We start from the raw sequence: 17,042 nt of genomic DNA, 5'->3' as shown, positions 1-17,042 counted from the left end.
AGCAGTCATCCTTGGAGCCAAGAAAGTCAGGGTGACCAGGAAGGAGGGTTTGAGGTGGTAGATATTCCTTAGGATTGTGCACCTAGAGCAGGGAACTTGCCAGTCTCTCCTTTAAGGGGTCATTTTACCAATCTGAAGTCTAATCCCTCAAATGACGTTAGTAATTGAATAAACACTCTGTACATGCCAGAAAATGTTCTAAAAATTTTCATGAATTAACTCCTTTAATCTTCACAAAAAAACTCCATGACGTAGATATTGATACTATTTTATTTTCTCATTTTAAAATTGAGGGGGAAAGATACAGAATGGTTGAGTAAACCTACCCAAGATCACACAACCAAAAGGTTAGAGCCAGGTTAGAATCCAAGCATCATGCCATGAGAGCCCTGATGCTACTCTAGCCTACCTCTGGTAGTGAACGTAGTCAACTCATTCTTATAGTTAGCATAAATACCTGACACATAGTTAAATACTCTTTGCACTTTCCTATAGTGTATACTGAATTGATTTATCCTCTTACAAATTAAATTGATGCTCAGTGCATTTACTGCCCATTAATTTGTTGGTGCTATGTAGCTGAGCTGCATGAGAATTTCTTAGCAAAAGGATGGGTTTTATTTTGTTTCTTCTGTTCTTTATTCTTTTCAGGCTCCAGAAATCACCCTGCAGATTGCTTCTTGTCTTCCTGCCATGGAAGCCTCAGACAATGCCTTCCAAGGTTCCTTCTTCTATCAGGTGATGCAAATTGAGTCCCAGGTGTGGGGTTTTAGAATTCTATGGTATATATAAAGATAGACAGAAGCAAAGAAGTTATAAAACATTCCCTCTCTCCCGTTTTGACATATTATACTCCCACTTAGTAATAAGTCATTTAGCTAAGGCATAATAAATGTTACCATGTAAGCACTTGCTCTAATCACTGAATTGAATAAGACCTGACTTATGCCCAGTGAATCCTAATGGCTTTGTGTCTATTAATGAATCTCTATCATCATCAAAGCCTGTGGTTCCAGACACATGTTTCCCATAAGAGTCATGGTTCCCGCTTGAGAAAATCATGCACGATAGCATCTTTCCACATAAGGGAACTAAATTGTTCCTGTCCTGGTAGTTCCTCAAATATGTAGATTGGCAGTGCCTAAGCCAGTGTATATAGACCCTAAACTCTGATGACAGTACTTTGGCAAACAAGGATTGTGAGAGGAGGAACTGCTAATCAATGTTAGAGGACTAGGAAATGGTTTATACTTGACTAGTCGGTTGTTAGGGGATTTAGTAAGATCAACAGTTATTCATATATGGTATTCCCCAGGCACTATTTCATGAAGCCATCTGTGAAGTAGGCAAGACTAATCCCAACATACTGATGGGATTCACTAAGTGTTGTGTGCCATGCACTTGGCTGTGTGCCTACATGCATTACCTTGTTTACAATTTACAGCAGTTCACCCCTAAGGGGTGGGTACTCTTGTTGTCTACATTTTATGAATTAGGAAACTGAGTCCCAGAGCTTGTCCACCGTGTCAGCAAGAGTTGAAACTTAAGGCCAGGTATATTTGACCCAAACTAGTTTTTGAACCACTAGTCTGCTGCCACCCACAGCTGACCAGGGACAGATCTCAGACTGTCTGATTCCAAATCACGTAAAGCTTTTCCATGCCAGCCTACTGCCTCTTAAGAAAATGAAGGAGGGAGTTATTTCAAATCCATTAGGCAAGTCAGTAGACCTGAGAACCTGGCTGTAATAAGGGCACCAAAGACAAAAAGGGCCTAAGGGCCCTGTAAGACAATGATCTCCAGCTGAGGACCTTGGGCTTCCTGCATGAACCACTTGGGGAGCTTAGTAAAAGTGGAAATGCTGAGGCCGCACTTAAAGCCCACAGAACCAGAAATTCTTGGATGGGCCCCAAGAATAGAATCACTCCCATGTGATTCTTATTCACACTGAGGTTTGAAAACTATTTCATAAGGAAACAATGACTAGAGGACATTGATTTAAAAAAAAAAAAAAAAGCACACACAGAGATACTTGAGTAATTTTGCTTTGAATTTCCTATAGTTTTTTTTTTTTTTTTTGTATTTTTCTGTAAGATGGGATTAAATAATAGAAAAGTTGGGAGTCAGTGGATAAAATGATTTGTTCAGAGTGTTGAACTAAAACAATAATTGTTCCTTTGTCTTCTGAATCCTCACTTCAGTAAATTGCCATTAAGCTCAGAAGTCTCTGACTCTATGATTTCAAGTTATTTCAGACTATATAAAACTAGAAAAACTTAGAGGCAGTGAAAATGCTCTCTGAGGTTGATATCTCTGTGTTTGGGTATTTTCTCCACTCAGAATGTTGAAAACACGCTATTTGTTGGGAGAGAGTGTTTGTCATCTGTGGGAAGCTTCACTCTGCTGTTGATTCACTGCCTGGCCCACATCACTGCCGAGGACTTCCACCAGGACTCCAATCCTGCCTTTCTGAGGTCATTTTACAAGGTATTCATAACATGCACAGGGCTTTTAGCTCCTCCCTCTCTGTGACTCAGACCCCATTTCCCTGGCTAATAAATGCCATAAGCTTTGCAACATTTCAAACCTACTGAAGTCCTATTGTAGCCTTCGGTTCCTACTACCAGGCCAGAAAGATTTTCCTGACCATATTTCCTGTGGCAGCATATGGCAAAAGGCATGCACCACTCTGTACAAATTCTGGAGAGACATGGTCTTCCCATGAGAACAGCTTCCATGGCTATTTCATTGTCAACACATAACCCTCCCCATGATTGCAAGTGACAATAGTAACCCATGGTGAGGACTAGTAAAGATAAAAACTTTCAAGCCCTATTTTTCTTTCAACTATTACGTTAAAGCTTTAATAGCAATGCCTAGAAGCAGTACTGAACTGCCGTCCTCCCCTTTTCCTTGTCCAGGGGCTGAAGGCCTATTTCAGGGAAGCGTTCTCTATCACACTGCATATGTCAGCAGTTTCCCGGGACAGCAAGCTGGACCAAAGCATAAGTGCTATTCTGCTGGGAGAGCAGCCCATCTCTGAGAGAGAAAGAGATCTGCTTTCTAAGCTCATAGAAAGGAAGCATGAGTCTCACTTGGAGCCAGAGTCATCAGAAGAGGTAACTAACTTTAACTTGTATAGCACATAGTCTTTGGTTCACAAGCCAGCACTCAATCCACTGAGCCACACCAGCCAGGGCTCATACATAGTCTTGATCAAAACTGACTTCATCACAGACTAAATGCCTCAGTGAATGACCTTTTCAAATATTTCTGGCCTCCCTAGGTGGTATACTGCCTTGACACTGAGCCTGCTTCTCAAGCCACATCTGACAATACTTTATAAATCCTGTATTCTGCAGGGAAGACAATGGATACCTGGCTCTTTGAATCATATATAGGGATTGATTACAAATGTGGCTCCAGTTAGTTAACTTCATGCCCCACTAACATATTATTAGTGAGCAGAATTCTATCTCTAAAACTCACTGAGACTCAGAGACTAAGTTCAAATGCCCAAGTATATCCTGTTAACCTCTACTTACCCAAATTGACAGTGTGCTGTTTTCTATGCAAGCTACACAATGATATTCTTAATATTGTTATTTAAAGTACTTTTATGAAAACATCATCTCCGCTTTTTAACTATTAAAAACAGAATATCACATTCTTTGTCTACTCCCTTCCCCTTCTTCCCATCTCCCTCACCCCTCCCCTATGGTCACTCCGTTCCATGTTTTCATGCTGTGGGAGTTGGGGTGGGATGGGCAGAGGAGGGCAAAGGGGGAAAAATTGGGACAACTATAATAGAATAATAATAAAAATTTTAAAATAATAATAAATAAAATATCAAAATTTAAATCTATGACCTTAAAAACACTATCCTTCTTTAAAGGTGAATTCATTCTTGCATTATAAACAATAGCATATCTTTACTCATTATTTATATAAAAATTTATAAATTTCAAGGCACTTTTATATATATTGTCTCATTTAATCCAACCAGAAATCCTGAAAAATAGGTAATACATATATTTTTGGTCACATTTTGTGACTAAAGGAAAGATTAAGCTATTTGCCCAAAACCATGAAGCTGTTTGTAGTGGTAGATCTGAGGCTAGATTCTAGATCTCCAACTCCTAAGCAAATGTTTCACATACATTTGTGTGTAACCAAATCTCCATTAGTTACTGAGTCAGAGATTTATTTTGTCATTGTTGATGTTGATGGTGATGTTGGTCATCCAGATTGCAGAATTCTGTTACACCATAACGGCCACAAATCACAGAGAATGGTCAGTTCTCAGTCCTCATCTAACAACAGCATCTGACACATCTGACCACTTTCTCCTCTGGTTTTCCTCCTACCTCTCTGGCTGTTCCTTCTCAGTCTCCTTTACTGATCCCTCCTCTGCACTCTGGCCTCTTAATTTTGAAAGGCCAGGATTATGTCCTATTCCCTCTCCTCCCTGTCTATATTCACTCCCCTTGGGGATCTCATCCAGCCTTCAGCTTGAAACCCCATGCAAAGGTCAATGACTCTACAATTTTTATTTCCAGCTCCAGTCCAACCCTCTAACTCAATTCATGTATCCAAATGCTTACTAGCCATCTGCACGTGGATGTCTAATAAATATCTCAACCTCAACATTTCCCAAACTTATCTTATTTCTAAACCTGCCCCACTCAAAACCTCACTCACCCCAGTGAACACAAACTGTTCTGGTATTTCAGGCCAATGTCTTCCTTGAAACCTCAGTCTCTCTCTCTGTCTCTCTCTCTGTCTCTCTCTCCGGTATACGCCCCACAACCAATCCACCAGGAAGCCCTGTTGCTCTACATTCAGAATATATGCAGAATCTGAACACTTCTCATCATCTACACTGTTACCAGCCTGGTATAAGCCACCATCATCTTCTGCCTGGGTTACTATAATACTACTTGGTCTCCCTGAGTCCAGACTTGCCTCTTCAGCCTATTCTCAACACAGTAGTCAGAATGATTCATTTAAAATGAAAATAAGATCTGCTCAAAATCCTGCTGTGGTTCTCCATTTCACTTAGAATAAAGCCAAAAAATCCCAGTCCCTTTGTCTCCCACCCCCTCACTGACTACTCTTCCACTCATTCACTCAACTACGACAATTTCCTCCTTGCTGTTCTTCAGACACACCAGGTACATGCACTCCCCTCTTAGGGGTTCCCTTTGCCTGCAACACTTTCCTTTAAGGCAGTGGTCCTTAACTAGGAGCAATGTTTCCCCCACAGGACATTGGGTAATGTCTGGAGACATTTTGATCATCCTGACTCAGGAGAGGGCACTGCTATTGTCAACTAGTGGGGAAAGGCCTGGGTTGCTGCCACAATGAAGGGTATAGCCCCCACAACAACAACAAGAAAAAACCATCCATCCCAAAATGTCGATAGTGCTGAAGCTGAGAAAGCCTGGCCTCAGGAGTTTGAGCATGCCTGGCCCTCTTATCTCCTTCACGTCTTTGTTCACCTCAACAAGGCCTCCACTGACTGATTAGCCTATCTTAATTTGAAACCCCATCTATCCCGTGTTCATCAGCTTTTCCTTACTCTGCTCTACTTTTCTTTTTTCTGTATTACTTCCTAACATACTACATAATTTACTTACTTATGCTTGTTGCTCGTTACTTTTCTTCCCCTGCTAGAATGTAAGCTCCATAAGAGCAGAGATGTTTTTTTTTGTTTCCTGATATAGCCTATGTACCAGGCTCATAGTAGAGTTTTGATATATTTACTATGTTAGTGAATAAATAGATTTATGTGGATCTTGATGCTAAATATTCAAACATTCCAATCGACCAGATCTAACTACAAGGCAGATAATAGCAAACATGTATTACATACTTGTCACATGCCAGAGATTCTGCGAAGAGGCTTACATGCACCATCTCATTTAATCTTCCCTGTGCCCTTGGAAGATATACACTACTTTTATTTCTAATGTACTGAGGCTTAGAAGTATAAAAACAACTTGCCAAGACAGATAGTTGTGAAGCTGGAATGTCAGTCCTCTGCCAACTACCATCTATAAAAAAGTCTTGTTTTATTTTAAAAGCATAATCACATAGGGTACTCTCACTCAGGTCCACATTCTGGCTAAGATCCAAAAGTACTTAAAAGAAAAAGGAGTAAAGGTATTAACACTGTCCTCTACATTCTCTACAGTATATTAAGAAAAACAAAGATCTTCTCCTCTTCACCAATATGGAACATTTCCTGAAATGCATTCTTGCTGCAGAGCAACAAACCCCAAGAAAACCAGGAGATCAATTTGGGAGTAAGGATAAGGTGAGGTACCCTTATGAGCTACAGAATTAAGACTGTACTCTGCTATATACATTGAAACTTTTTATTGTGTATTTGGGGCCATATTTATAATTGAACATGTAAGCAGAGTAAAGGGCATGAATAAGTTAGATCATCAGCACTTTAAGAGCTTTCTGGTACCAACAGATGGTGGGTCTTAGATCTAAGAGTTAGAAAGGACCAAAGCAATCAGTTTACCCCTCTGCCCTCAGACAGGTGAAGTATTAATCCTAGAGAGCAGAAACTGAGACTCAGACTTGCCCAGTTCAACCAGATGGAAGAGGAAAAAGAGTAATTAGAACTTGGGTCCCCTGTTTTCTTATTCAGAGTTTCTTTTACTATACCATAATAATACATACTGCTGTTTTATAAAGAGTTGTTTGTTTTTAATCATAAGCATTTCAAATATTATATTTTTAAAAAACAACAACTTCTGGAGATGTTCAGCTTTAGTAGATACTACAAATCAGACTTCCAAAGTGATTGTATAAACATATACTGCCACCAGTAATGGATGAGAGTTTGGTCACTCTTCATCTTTACCAGCACTTGGTATCTTTGATCTTTTTTATTGTATCCATTCTTCTGGGGGGTGGTTTTAATCTGCACTTTCCTGGTGGCCAGTGAAACTGATCATCTTTCATATATTTGTACATATATTTCATATGTACATTATTTCATATATTTGTACATTATATTTGTACATTATTTGAATTACCTCTCTTGAGAAATGCCTATTCAGGTATTTTGCCCATTTTCATTAGATTGCCTATTTAATTGATATGAATTTTTTATTCTGAAACAATTTTTTATTCATTCTGTGATTGTCTTTTTATAAAAATAACTGCATATGTTCTCTTTTTGTTTTATTTTTTAGATCTAGAAAAAATGGTGATCTCATTTCAGGCTGCATAATTAAATGGTATTAAATATGTCAACACAATATCCAATGAAGCTGATTAAAGAATTTTTAAGAATATCTGTAACATTCATGTATGAATTACATAAATATATATTAAAATATTGGATGATATATAACATAACAGGCAATACTATTTGGCACAGAAGATAAAGAATATACTGACATTTTCACTATACTAAAAGATCATTAGGCCACATATCTTATTAAAATATTTATTAGTTAATGATATTGACTGAACCTCTTTCTAGACATGTAAAACTTGTATATATTATCATTTTTCTGGCTGACTAACTTAATGAAAATTATCTGTTACTGAGTTACACAAAGTAGTTTGCACAATATTTGGTGATCAGGAATAAGAGTATATAAAATACAGTCCATGTGGAATACACAAATTCACTTTGGAGGCCTTGGTTGGAACACCTCAAAAGAGATCAGCAGTCATCTGAAATTAAAGTGTTAGGGTGGATTTGAGAGCTGATTAGGAGAGACACAACCATCACATAAATCACTGTAAGCCAAAAATTTTTTTTCAAATACAAACTTCAAATCGAAAGCCTACTCAAATTACAAATCCAATGCCAGTACTTTGAGCTGCTTCTCATAAGGATAATTATCTTTACTGTGCTTCAGGATGATTCTCATTAGGGATTTATATCATTTTTAAGAGAGATTTTTAAAAATAACATAATTGTCACTGAGTCTCTCAAGCAATGCAAGGAAGTAAAACTAGTAAAGAAAATTTAAACAAACACTGCATGGATAGAAAATGAATAATAATGAGTGAATGCAGTATCAATTCATATTCAACACTTTTTAGCCCTAAAGTCTTTGGTCATAATTAAGAAATGTCCACACTTGACTGAGGATTTAATTCTAAATCCAACCAAAATACTAAATGTAAATTACTTTAGGGAAAATAAAAATTAAAAAAAAACATTGTGAGACAACATAACAAGAAGATTCAGTTAATGTAATCAAAATTTTAAATCAAGTCATAAGGAAGATCTGCTCAGAATAACTTACTACATCTGACTCCTCCATTTCTAACACTTTACACTGGACTTGAGTTCTCATTTCTTTGCAGATAGAGGTTGGTCACTTAGTCATCTTAAGTAGCCGTACAGGTTAAATTATTAGCTTTGCCATTACAAAAAGTAAGTACCAAATTTGTCAGCCTTAAAACTAATTCATTTAGTTTCTATCTCAATTAAAATCATTGGCTGCCTTTGTAGCGCAGATACACATAAAATGATAGTTGCCCAAAGAATAGTCTATGAGGCAGCTGTTCTCTTGTTTCTTCCATGAACTGGGACTTCTTATACAAAGCACACCCCAGAGTCAATGCATAACTTTATAAGATTAAAGATTTCTCCAGTACTTTGAGATGATATGATAAATATTGAGTATATGCCCTTGAGAACTTTACTAAGCTATTTAGATAAATTATTAAATGAATTGCCCAGCAAGTAAAGTGAAGATTAATTGTTCCAGACATACAAGACTATTTAGGATAATTAGGCCAAAAAGCCCAGGGCATCTGAGAGAAGTCGTAAAGAAAATGCCATGCATCCCTGACCAGTGTGGCTCTGTTGATTAGGCATTGTCTCGCAAAGCAAAAGGTTCCTGGTTTAATTCCTAGTCAGGGCACATGCCTGCATTGCAGATTCAGTCCCCAGTCCGGTGGTGGTGGGGGGTGGGGGGTTCTCTTTCCCTCTTTTTTGCTTCCTTCCTCTCTTTCTAAAAATAAATAAATAAAAATTTTAAAAATAGAAAATGTGCAGAAATTAAAGATATTTCTTTTGTAGTCTCAGTCTTGACTGAACAAGGCACCTATTAAAGCATGATTTCTTGGGCCCTCTACCTGATTCCATTAATACATTAATAGCTGTTTTATTTTTTTTAATCCTCACCCAAGGATATGTTTCCTGACTTTTTTTTTTTTTTTTTTTTTGAAAGAGAGAGAGAGAGAGAGAGAAACAACGATGTGAGAAACATTGATCAGTTGCCTCCCATTCATGCCCAACCTGGGATGGAACCCACAATCTAGGTGTGTGCCCTGATCAGGGATCAAAACTGCAACCTTTGTAGTGTATGAAATGATGCTCCAACTAGCTGAGCCACCTGGCCAGGGCAATAGCTATAAGCTTTTAGTAAACACGTGCTTTTAAATTAAAATGCCACAGATTACAGGGCAGAGGTTATGTTCTCCTTCCTGCTGCATTATGTATATTTATTGCTGAATCAAATCAATAACAATTTCTTTTTTTTAATTTTGAGATTCTAGTTATCTTTAAGGAACTAACTTGTATGCACACATGTACACACACAATAATAGCCCACTGACCAGAAAAAGGATAAGAAAACCTCAATGATGTAGAAGCCATATTTCACTAACTATTAAGAAAGGAACCCTTTCCCAAAAATACAATAATTGTTTTAAGATTTGGTTTTTAATTTCAAAAGTGGTAAATAAACTTCTGTCTCCAAGAAGTTGAAGTTGGCATACTTTTCCCTACTCATCCCACAAATACAACTAAAATCCTGGACATTATATACAAAGACAAGAAGATTCTGAAAGGTGTAGAGAAGAAAACAGAAGAGCCAGGGACCTCAGAACCCAAGACAAGACATGGTGTTAAACTCCAGATTCTCTCTTTTCCTCATGTATTCCATACTTTATATAAAGATGTAATAATTTGGGCATGGCTGCCTTTTAAATCTATTTTTTATTTGCTCAGTGCTGTGAGAAAAAAAAGGTAAAGTATTATTGGTATCTCCTTTGCTTTTATTGAGAATGAATACAATGTTTTCTGGGGGAAAAATTTTTTCATTCCATTTACAAAAGTAATTCACTGTAAAAATTCCAGAAAGGCATAAAGAAGAAGACAGCCCAGGGGCGGAACCCACCTGTGATCACATCACTTTTAACTGTTTTTTGAACCCCCCAATCTAGCATTTTGGGTACTTTCCAATGGCAATGGCAAAGAAATAGGAAAAGACTGACCTAAATTCTCTCCTTAGAAAACGGTATGGGAAAAAACAAGATGGCGGAGGACTAAGTGGAAGCTACACTAACCTCCCAGAACTAGTCTGGATTTACAACTTAATTTTGGAGAAATCATCTGGAATAACCAACCGAACACTCGCTGGAGAGAAGTCTTATAACCACGGAGAGACAGAAAAGGCCGCTACATCACAACGTGACCGGTAGGGAGTGAGGAGACGTAGAAGGGCTGGCTGGGCTCCCACAGGTGGCAGCTGAAGGGACTGAGAAACAGCTCAGCAGCCGGGAATTCCCCCTGAGAAGGGCAGGGTCTAAACCCCCAGCTGGGCTTCCCAGCCAACAGCAACAGAGTGGAAAGTAAAATAGTATCCAGCTGAGAAAAGCGAAAAGCCACAGGGTTTCTTGCTAGCCGGAGAGAAACAGCTGGAGAAAAAGAGCTCTTAAGCGGATCACATACGAAAATATTTTGCCCCCACTTACCCTGGGCTCAAGCAGAGGGAAGGCAGAGTTTGGTGTGGTGGCTTTGAAGGGAGAGCTGGGAAGGCGGCCGGCCAGGTCCCAGTGCTGACTCATCCCCACACTGCAGGCAGACCATTCCCCTCAAAGTGGCATCAGCCTGAGGGGAAGCAAAAGCCCTGCCTACAGGAATTAAGCTGCCACACCCACGGTCCTTAAGCCTGACGGCTAATCACAGATTGAATAGATTAACAACTAAAGGAGACAGACGATGGCAGTAGATCCCTGGAGTCTCCAACAGGCTGCCTAGGCCCAGACTGATACAGGATCTGACGCCACCAGGGGCAGGTCCAGGAAGTGCACATCATTCTAAGAAGCACCAACAAACAATAGGAGTCACAAAAATGGGGAGACAGAGAAACAACCCCCCATCGAAAGGAAAAACAGAATCCCCAGAAAGAGTGCTAAATGAAATAGAGGGGAGCAAACTATCAGATATGGAATTCAAAACATGGATTATGGAAAAGCTGAATGAGCTCAGCAGAAACTACAAGGAACTCCAGGGAAACTACAAGGAACTTACTGAGAATTACACAAGCATGAAAAAGGACATAGAAGCTATCAATAAGAGCCAGGAGGAAATGAAGAATACAATCTCTGAATTGAAGAACACAGTAGAAGGAATTAAAAGCAGGCTAGAGGAAGCAGAAGATTGGGTCAGTGAGCTGGAGGACAACTTAGACAAAACCTCCCAGACAGTGCAACAAAATGAAAAAAGACTGAACAAGACTGAAGAGGCTCTAAGATAGCTGCAGGACAACATGAAATGTAATAATATCCATATCATAGGAATTCCAAAAGGAGAAAAACAAGAACAAGGGATAGAAAATCTGTTTGAAAAACTAATGACAGAAAACTTCCCTAACATGAGGAGAGAAAGAGTCATGCAAGTCCAGGAAGCACACAGGGTCCCAATGAAGATGAACCCCAACAGGCCCACTTCAAGACACATCATAATTAAAATGGCAATATTCAAAGACAAAGAGAGAATCCTAAAAGCAACAAGAGAGAAACAACTCCTAACATACAAGGGAGCTCCAATAAGGCTATCATCAGATTTCTCAGCAGAAACACTACAAGCCAGAAGGGAATGGCAAAAAATATTCCAACCAATGAAAAACAAAGGCCTACAACCAAGAATCCTCTACCCAGCAAGGCTCTCATTCAAAATGGGAGGTGAAATAAGGAGTTTCCAAGACAAAAGAAGCATTGCAAGAGATGCTAAAGGTCTGCTTTAAGAAGATGAAGAAACAGAGACAGACAGAGAGGAACACGAGTACAAAGGGGGAAAATGACAATGAATAAGTACTGAAAGAAAGAAGGAACTTCTACCATTTGCAACAACATGGATGGAACTAGAGAGAATTATGCTTAGCGAAATAAGCCAAGCAATGAAAGAAAAATACCTTATGCTATCACCTATTAGAGGAAACTAATGAACAACATAAACAAATGAGAAAAATTGAACTAGAGGTATGTAAACAAGGAATAAACTAACAGTAACAAAGAGGGAGATGGGAGGGAGAGAAGGGGGTAAGAAGGGGAAGGGTCTAGTGAAAAAACATGTATAAATGACCCATGGACATGAACAACTAAGTGGAGACTGAATGTGGGAGAAGGGGGGGCAGGGTGCAGGGAAGCAAGAGGGGAAAAAAGTGAGACAACTGTAATGGAAAAACAAAAAAAATTTTTAGTGGGGCAAAAAATGAAAATATAAAGAATAGAAATGCAAGTTCAGTGGATATTAGAAGGACAAGGATTTTACTTCACACTGTACATTTTTCTCCCTATCTGGTCCCTCCAGAGTTTGGCATTCTAAACAAGTAAGTAATGACATAAGTTTCTTTGCATAAAACTAATAAGACCAGTTGTTAATAGAGGTTTTTTTGTTTTTGTTTTTTAACTAAGACTTTGACTGGAATGTCATGCCTAAAAGAGATATGCTTGGGCTTTGGTTGTTACCAAAAAGCCCTGAGGAACTGGGATTGACTTTCAAAGGTAATAAAAGTCCACGAGATAAAAGGCCTGGTACCTTGGATGAATGCACGGTCCATGGCAATCTTTCCAGGGAAGGAATGAAGGTTGTTTTCCGGAAAGATGGCTAGATGGGACCTTAAGGCACAATGAAAAACCAGAAGGACTTGGAAAAGACAGGTGTTTACAGGCAAGGCTGAATGCCAGGTATGTGGCTCAGCTTCTGTGCCCTGAAGGGCAGGCTGAAGGTCACCCTAAATGTTCCTTGCATAAGTTCCAGCAAAGCAGAACTAAAGATCATAAGTGATCATTTGCTGCTCTTGTTGTGTTTATGAAATGAACAGGATAAATTAAAAATGGACTTAATGCAGTCCCTTTAATGATAAGGAGGGTAATCTTAGGGAGAAAAATCACGATTCAAGGAAAATCACAATGCTCGGTGGTAGACTATAAAGTAGTGCAGCTAACCATCTTTAAAGTTTCTTTTCATTTAAAATTTGTTTTCATTTGAAAGTTAAACTATGTCTGTAGCATTATCAAAGATGTTTAATTTACAGACAAGAAGAATGTCAAATGCCTTGCAACTGGATGTTTTTCCAATAAGACAATCCTATAGATTTAGACACTTGTATCTGGGTTATGTTACATAAATTAACATGTGTTTTCTGTTTTCAAAGGGCATAAGCCTACAATCTCATTACCTGAGTGATTGTATGTATAGGCCTCACTTAATCCTGTCTGCATCACTGCCTCCTGAGACTCAACTGTTTGGCTGAACTAAGTGGCTGGGTTGGTGAAGTATGGGGTGGTCTGTGGGCTTCACTTTAAAACTGGTTTCTCTTTTCTATCCGAATGGCTTGGACAGAAAGAGCCCAGAGGTCTGAGAGGGGGGATACCTGAAATATTTCCCTCAGCCCAAACTAAGTATAATAGGCAAAAGGGTTTTGGACAGGTGAGATGTTCCTGGCACACCTTCTTCCAAAGAAGCCCTTTTTTTTCCTAATGTGAGACATTGAAAAATTAATACCTGCCTTTTGTCATCTAGTGGTTATGGATAGAATAATGTCTTTTAAACCTGTTGCCAAATCTCTTGCCCCCAGAATACAACAAGGATGCCAGTCTGTTAAGTCAAGCATGCTGTTGTCCAGGGACAGCCAACCCCCCCTGGAGTCTGCATGATCCTTCCCCATGTGGGAAGGCCACCCTTCCCTCCACACCCCCACTTTTATTAGGGATTTCTGGACCCGAGGGTAGGTAGGACGACAACCATGTCCAGCTTGAAGCAGCTAGAGGAGCTCGAGACCTTCACCCATTATCTTTTATAGGATTATAAAGGGTCTTAAGTCTGAGAGGAAGGAATTATTATTTTTTATTGATAAAATAATTAATTAATTAATTATTAAAAAAAGAAGAAGAATATATAAAAGTGTGAGGCAGGAGAGCTTGTATGTACGACCCATGGGCATGGACTTGGGGGAGGAATTCTTGGGGGAGGTGGGATGCTGGGCAGAGGGGAGCAAAGGGGAAAAGATTGGAACTATTGTGACAATATAATCAATAAAATATACTTAAAAAAAAAGAAAAGAAACGGTATCATTAGAACAAACTAAGAAAAACTGTGTGTACTTGAACCCGTGTGAACTAGGAGCACTGAGCCAAGAGCTAGGGGTATAAAGAAGTGTGCATAACCCATGACAAGGACGGATTTGTGTCAAAGCTTTTAAAGCACAGGGTAGAATATTGGGTTGAAATAGACAACTTGACTTCATCATGCCATTAACTTCAGAAACACCCGAACTTTCAAGCCAGAGGAACAACAATGAAATGTCCCCATAGCATGCCCTTCCTCACTTAACAGGCATTGATGTAAGTTTCAAGTGCTTTACATAAGAAACGATACGATCTTCTTGCAGTGCACAAAGAGCACATCCATCCAGCTCCGGCTCTCACAGAACTTTTACTGCGTATTGGGCATTGAATAATTACAGAAAAACAGAAAAGCCATCAGATGGTATAGAACTACAAAAACATACACAATATATACATAAATTAAATTAAAAAGGCAGAAAAAGGCAAAATACTAAAGATTACAAAAAAATGAACTTACTTTTTTTTCATGTTATTTGTTGTGTTTATTGTTTTACTTTTCGTCTCGAAATGAGTTTGCGCAGCCCTGATGGACCGGTGTTGCTAGTTGGTTGGGCATCGTCCCCCAAAGTGAAAGGTCTTCCATTCGATTCCCGGTCAGGTCACATGTCTGGGCTGCAGGTTCCGTCCCCAGGTGGGCTGCATTCCAGAGGCAACGGATGGATGTTTCTCTCCCATTCTCCTTCCCTTCATCTCTCTCTAGAAATAAATACAAATCTTCACAAACCAAGTTTGTGCATTTCAAAAGCTTTCGTAGACAACCATAGACAAAATAGACTACCTAAGGCATTTAGTTAACTCTATTCCCTACTTACATTAAAATAAACAGACCAAAGGCAGGCCTGAATAAAAGATTTAATTGTATCAATTCTATTGCTTATGAGAGTTACATTAATTATAACTCTTTTGTATTTAATGTCAACACCTATCCCTTTTCATCTACGATACCAACAAATCAGAAAAGCAAAACAAAACAAAAAGCTAACATTCCTACAGTCTACAATGAGCTTAGAACCAAGGCATAATTTCATGCTTTGGGTTCCATGTATCTGTATATACACAGTCAGTGTATTTCTGTACATCTTGTCACGTATAGACACTTAGTTACCTGACTCTGGTCTGAATGCTCTATTCCCTCATGAGGCCCACTTCCTCTTTGACATTCTTGAGGAAAGTCTGTTTGTTTTCAAATTTGGAGGATTTCGTGTATTGTCGTTTTTCATTTCTCTGGTACTGAATGTCTGAGAACCATGCTAATGAGAGAAATGCCTTCAGTTTTCCATTTCCTTTTGCTTTTATTTTTGACACTGTTACAGATGCCCCCCATGGTCCCCAGCGTTGCCCACATGCACCCATCCCTCCCTCTCTTCCCCTCCCGGCCTTCCCCACACTATTGTCTGTGATGGGCTGCCCCTATCACTGCTTTCTCCATCATCACTTACAGCCAATGCCACCGCCTTCAGGAAAACACAGTCATGATGTCATATTTACAGATTCTAAAGGCATCTAATCACTCAGGTCAAAGGACTACTTACACTAACGTTTAACTCATTGATGAATCAGCTCAATTACATGAAGCGCAGCATTTTCTTGACTTTGAAAAAACTCTGATACAGTTTACATTTGTACAGAGCTGTGCAAAAACAAAGGGCTCAGTACAATTTAGAGATAATTACATTATGCTTTTCATGTTACACTTACTTAGTGAGGTAACTATTTCCAAACCTAGTTAAACTAAAGAACGAAGAGGGAGAAACGTGAAGGTGGAAACGGGTTGGGGTTCTGAAGTCCTAATATTTCTTAAGGAGTGGTTGGACTACAAATGAAGAGCAAAGGCTGATGGGCACATTCCTCAATCAGCTAGTTTTGTAGATGAATGGAGAAATTATCAGAAACTATTTGCTGAAAAAGTAGCTGCTGGTGCAAAGCAAAAAGAAGGCACATTGCTGCTCATTTTCCAAAAATGCTCCTTCTTTTGTAGCATTCTGTGTCATTGTGCCCTAAAGATGTATAGAGCTGGCACAATAATAACATACAGAAGAGTGAAATCATACCTTATTTGCTTTTGAAATAAATTTGGCCTTCATGGAAAGATCAAGTGTATTCGTGCCCCACAACTGTTTTAAGGGCTGCGAGAAAATCTCATGTTTTGTAGGTCGGTCTTCCCGAGGACTGCGGCATTTTAAAGCAGGTTTCTGCTAACCAGTCTCCATGAACCTTCACACATTCTGTGTAAGTTTTAGGTTGGGACCATTGTGTATACGAAAAGCAAACTCTTATGATGTCACTCATTATCGGGACTATACAAAAGTCTCCTAGGGGAAGGAACCAGGTTCCACTGAATGGCATAAAAGTTTGCTAAGATCATAGAAGCATCACAAAGTACCTCAATCCTTCTGACCAGCTGAGGTCTCCTACTCTTCTTGATATGTATTATTTTGCTTGCAGCCTCCCCTCGATTCGATCCAATTAAAAACAAACAAAACCAAAACAATGCATAAGGAAATATCCAACAATTCAACTTTCTCAGTTATAATAACAAAAGAAAGAAAAAAGATTGTATGCCTACATGTACATACGAAAGGACTATAATCCCTCAGATCCAAACAAAACAGTCTATGAAGGAAATAGAAAAACGT

At 39.0% G+C, this 17,042-nt stretch overlaps 1 protein-coding gene and 1 long non-coding RNA gene across 2 annotated transcripts in view; one reads left to right on the top strand and one right to left on the bottom strand.

Annotated features, from left to right (window-relative positions):
- The window catches only part of LOC150019791 (uncharacterized), a 24,712-nt gene extending 17,423 nt beyond the window's left edge, over nucleotides 1-7,289 (top strand). Inside the window, exons 27-31 of the mRNA XM_090268060.1 lie at nucleotides 652-738; nucleotides 2,341-2,487; nucleotides 2,922-3,119; nucleotides 6,197-6,319; nucleotides 7,215-7,289. Coding sequence (XP_090124186.1) covers nucleotides 652-738; nucleotides 2,341-2,487; nucleotides 2,922-3,119; nucleotides 6,197-6,319; nucleotides 7,215-7,220 — 561 coding nt within the window. The 3' untranslated portion in view covers nucleotides 7,221-7,289. The remainder of the gene's footprint in view (nucleotides 1-651; nucleotides 739-2,340; nucleotides 2,488-2,921; nucleotides 3,120-6,196; nucleotides 6,320-7,214) is intronic.
- LOC150019790 (uncharacterized) lies at nucleotides 195-17,042 on the bottom strand. The gene is made up of 3 exons (XR_016509086.1): nucleotides 16,790-17,042; nucleotides 14,864-15,102; nucleotides 195-777 (listed from the first exon to the last, which is right to left on the bottom strand). It is a non-coding gene; the product is annotated as an uncharacterized LOC150019790 (long non-coding RNA).

Source organism: Furipterus horrens, unplaced genomic scaffold (genome assembly GCF_987537825.1).
Source record: "Furipterus horrens unplaced genomic scaffold, mFurHor1.1.pri manual_scaffold_2, whole genome shotgun sequence".
NCBI lineage: Eukaryota > Metazoa > Chordata > Mammalia > Chiroptera > Furipteridae > Furipterus > Furipterus horrens.
The sequence above is the reverse complement of the archived record's forward strand: the minus strand, read 5'-3'. Positions and strand labels throughout refer to the sequence as shown.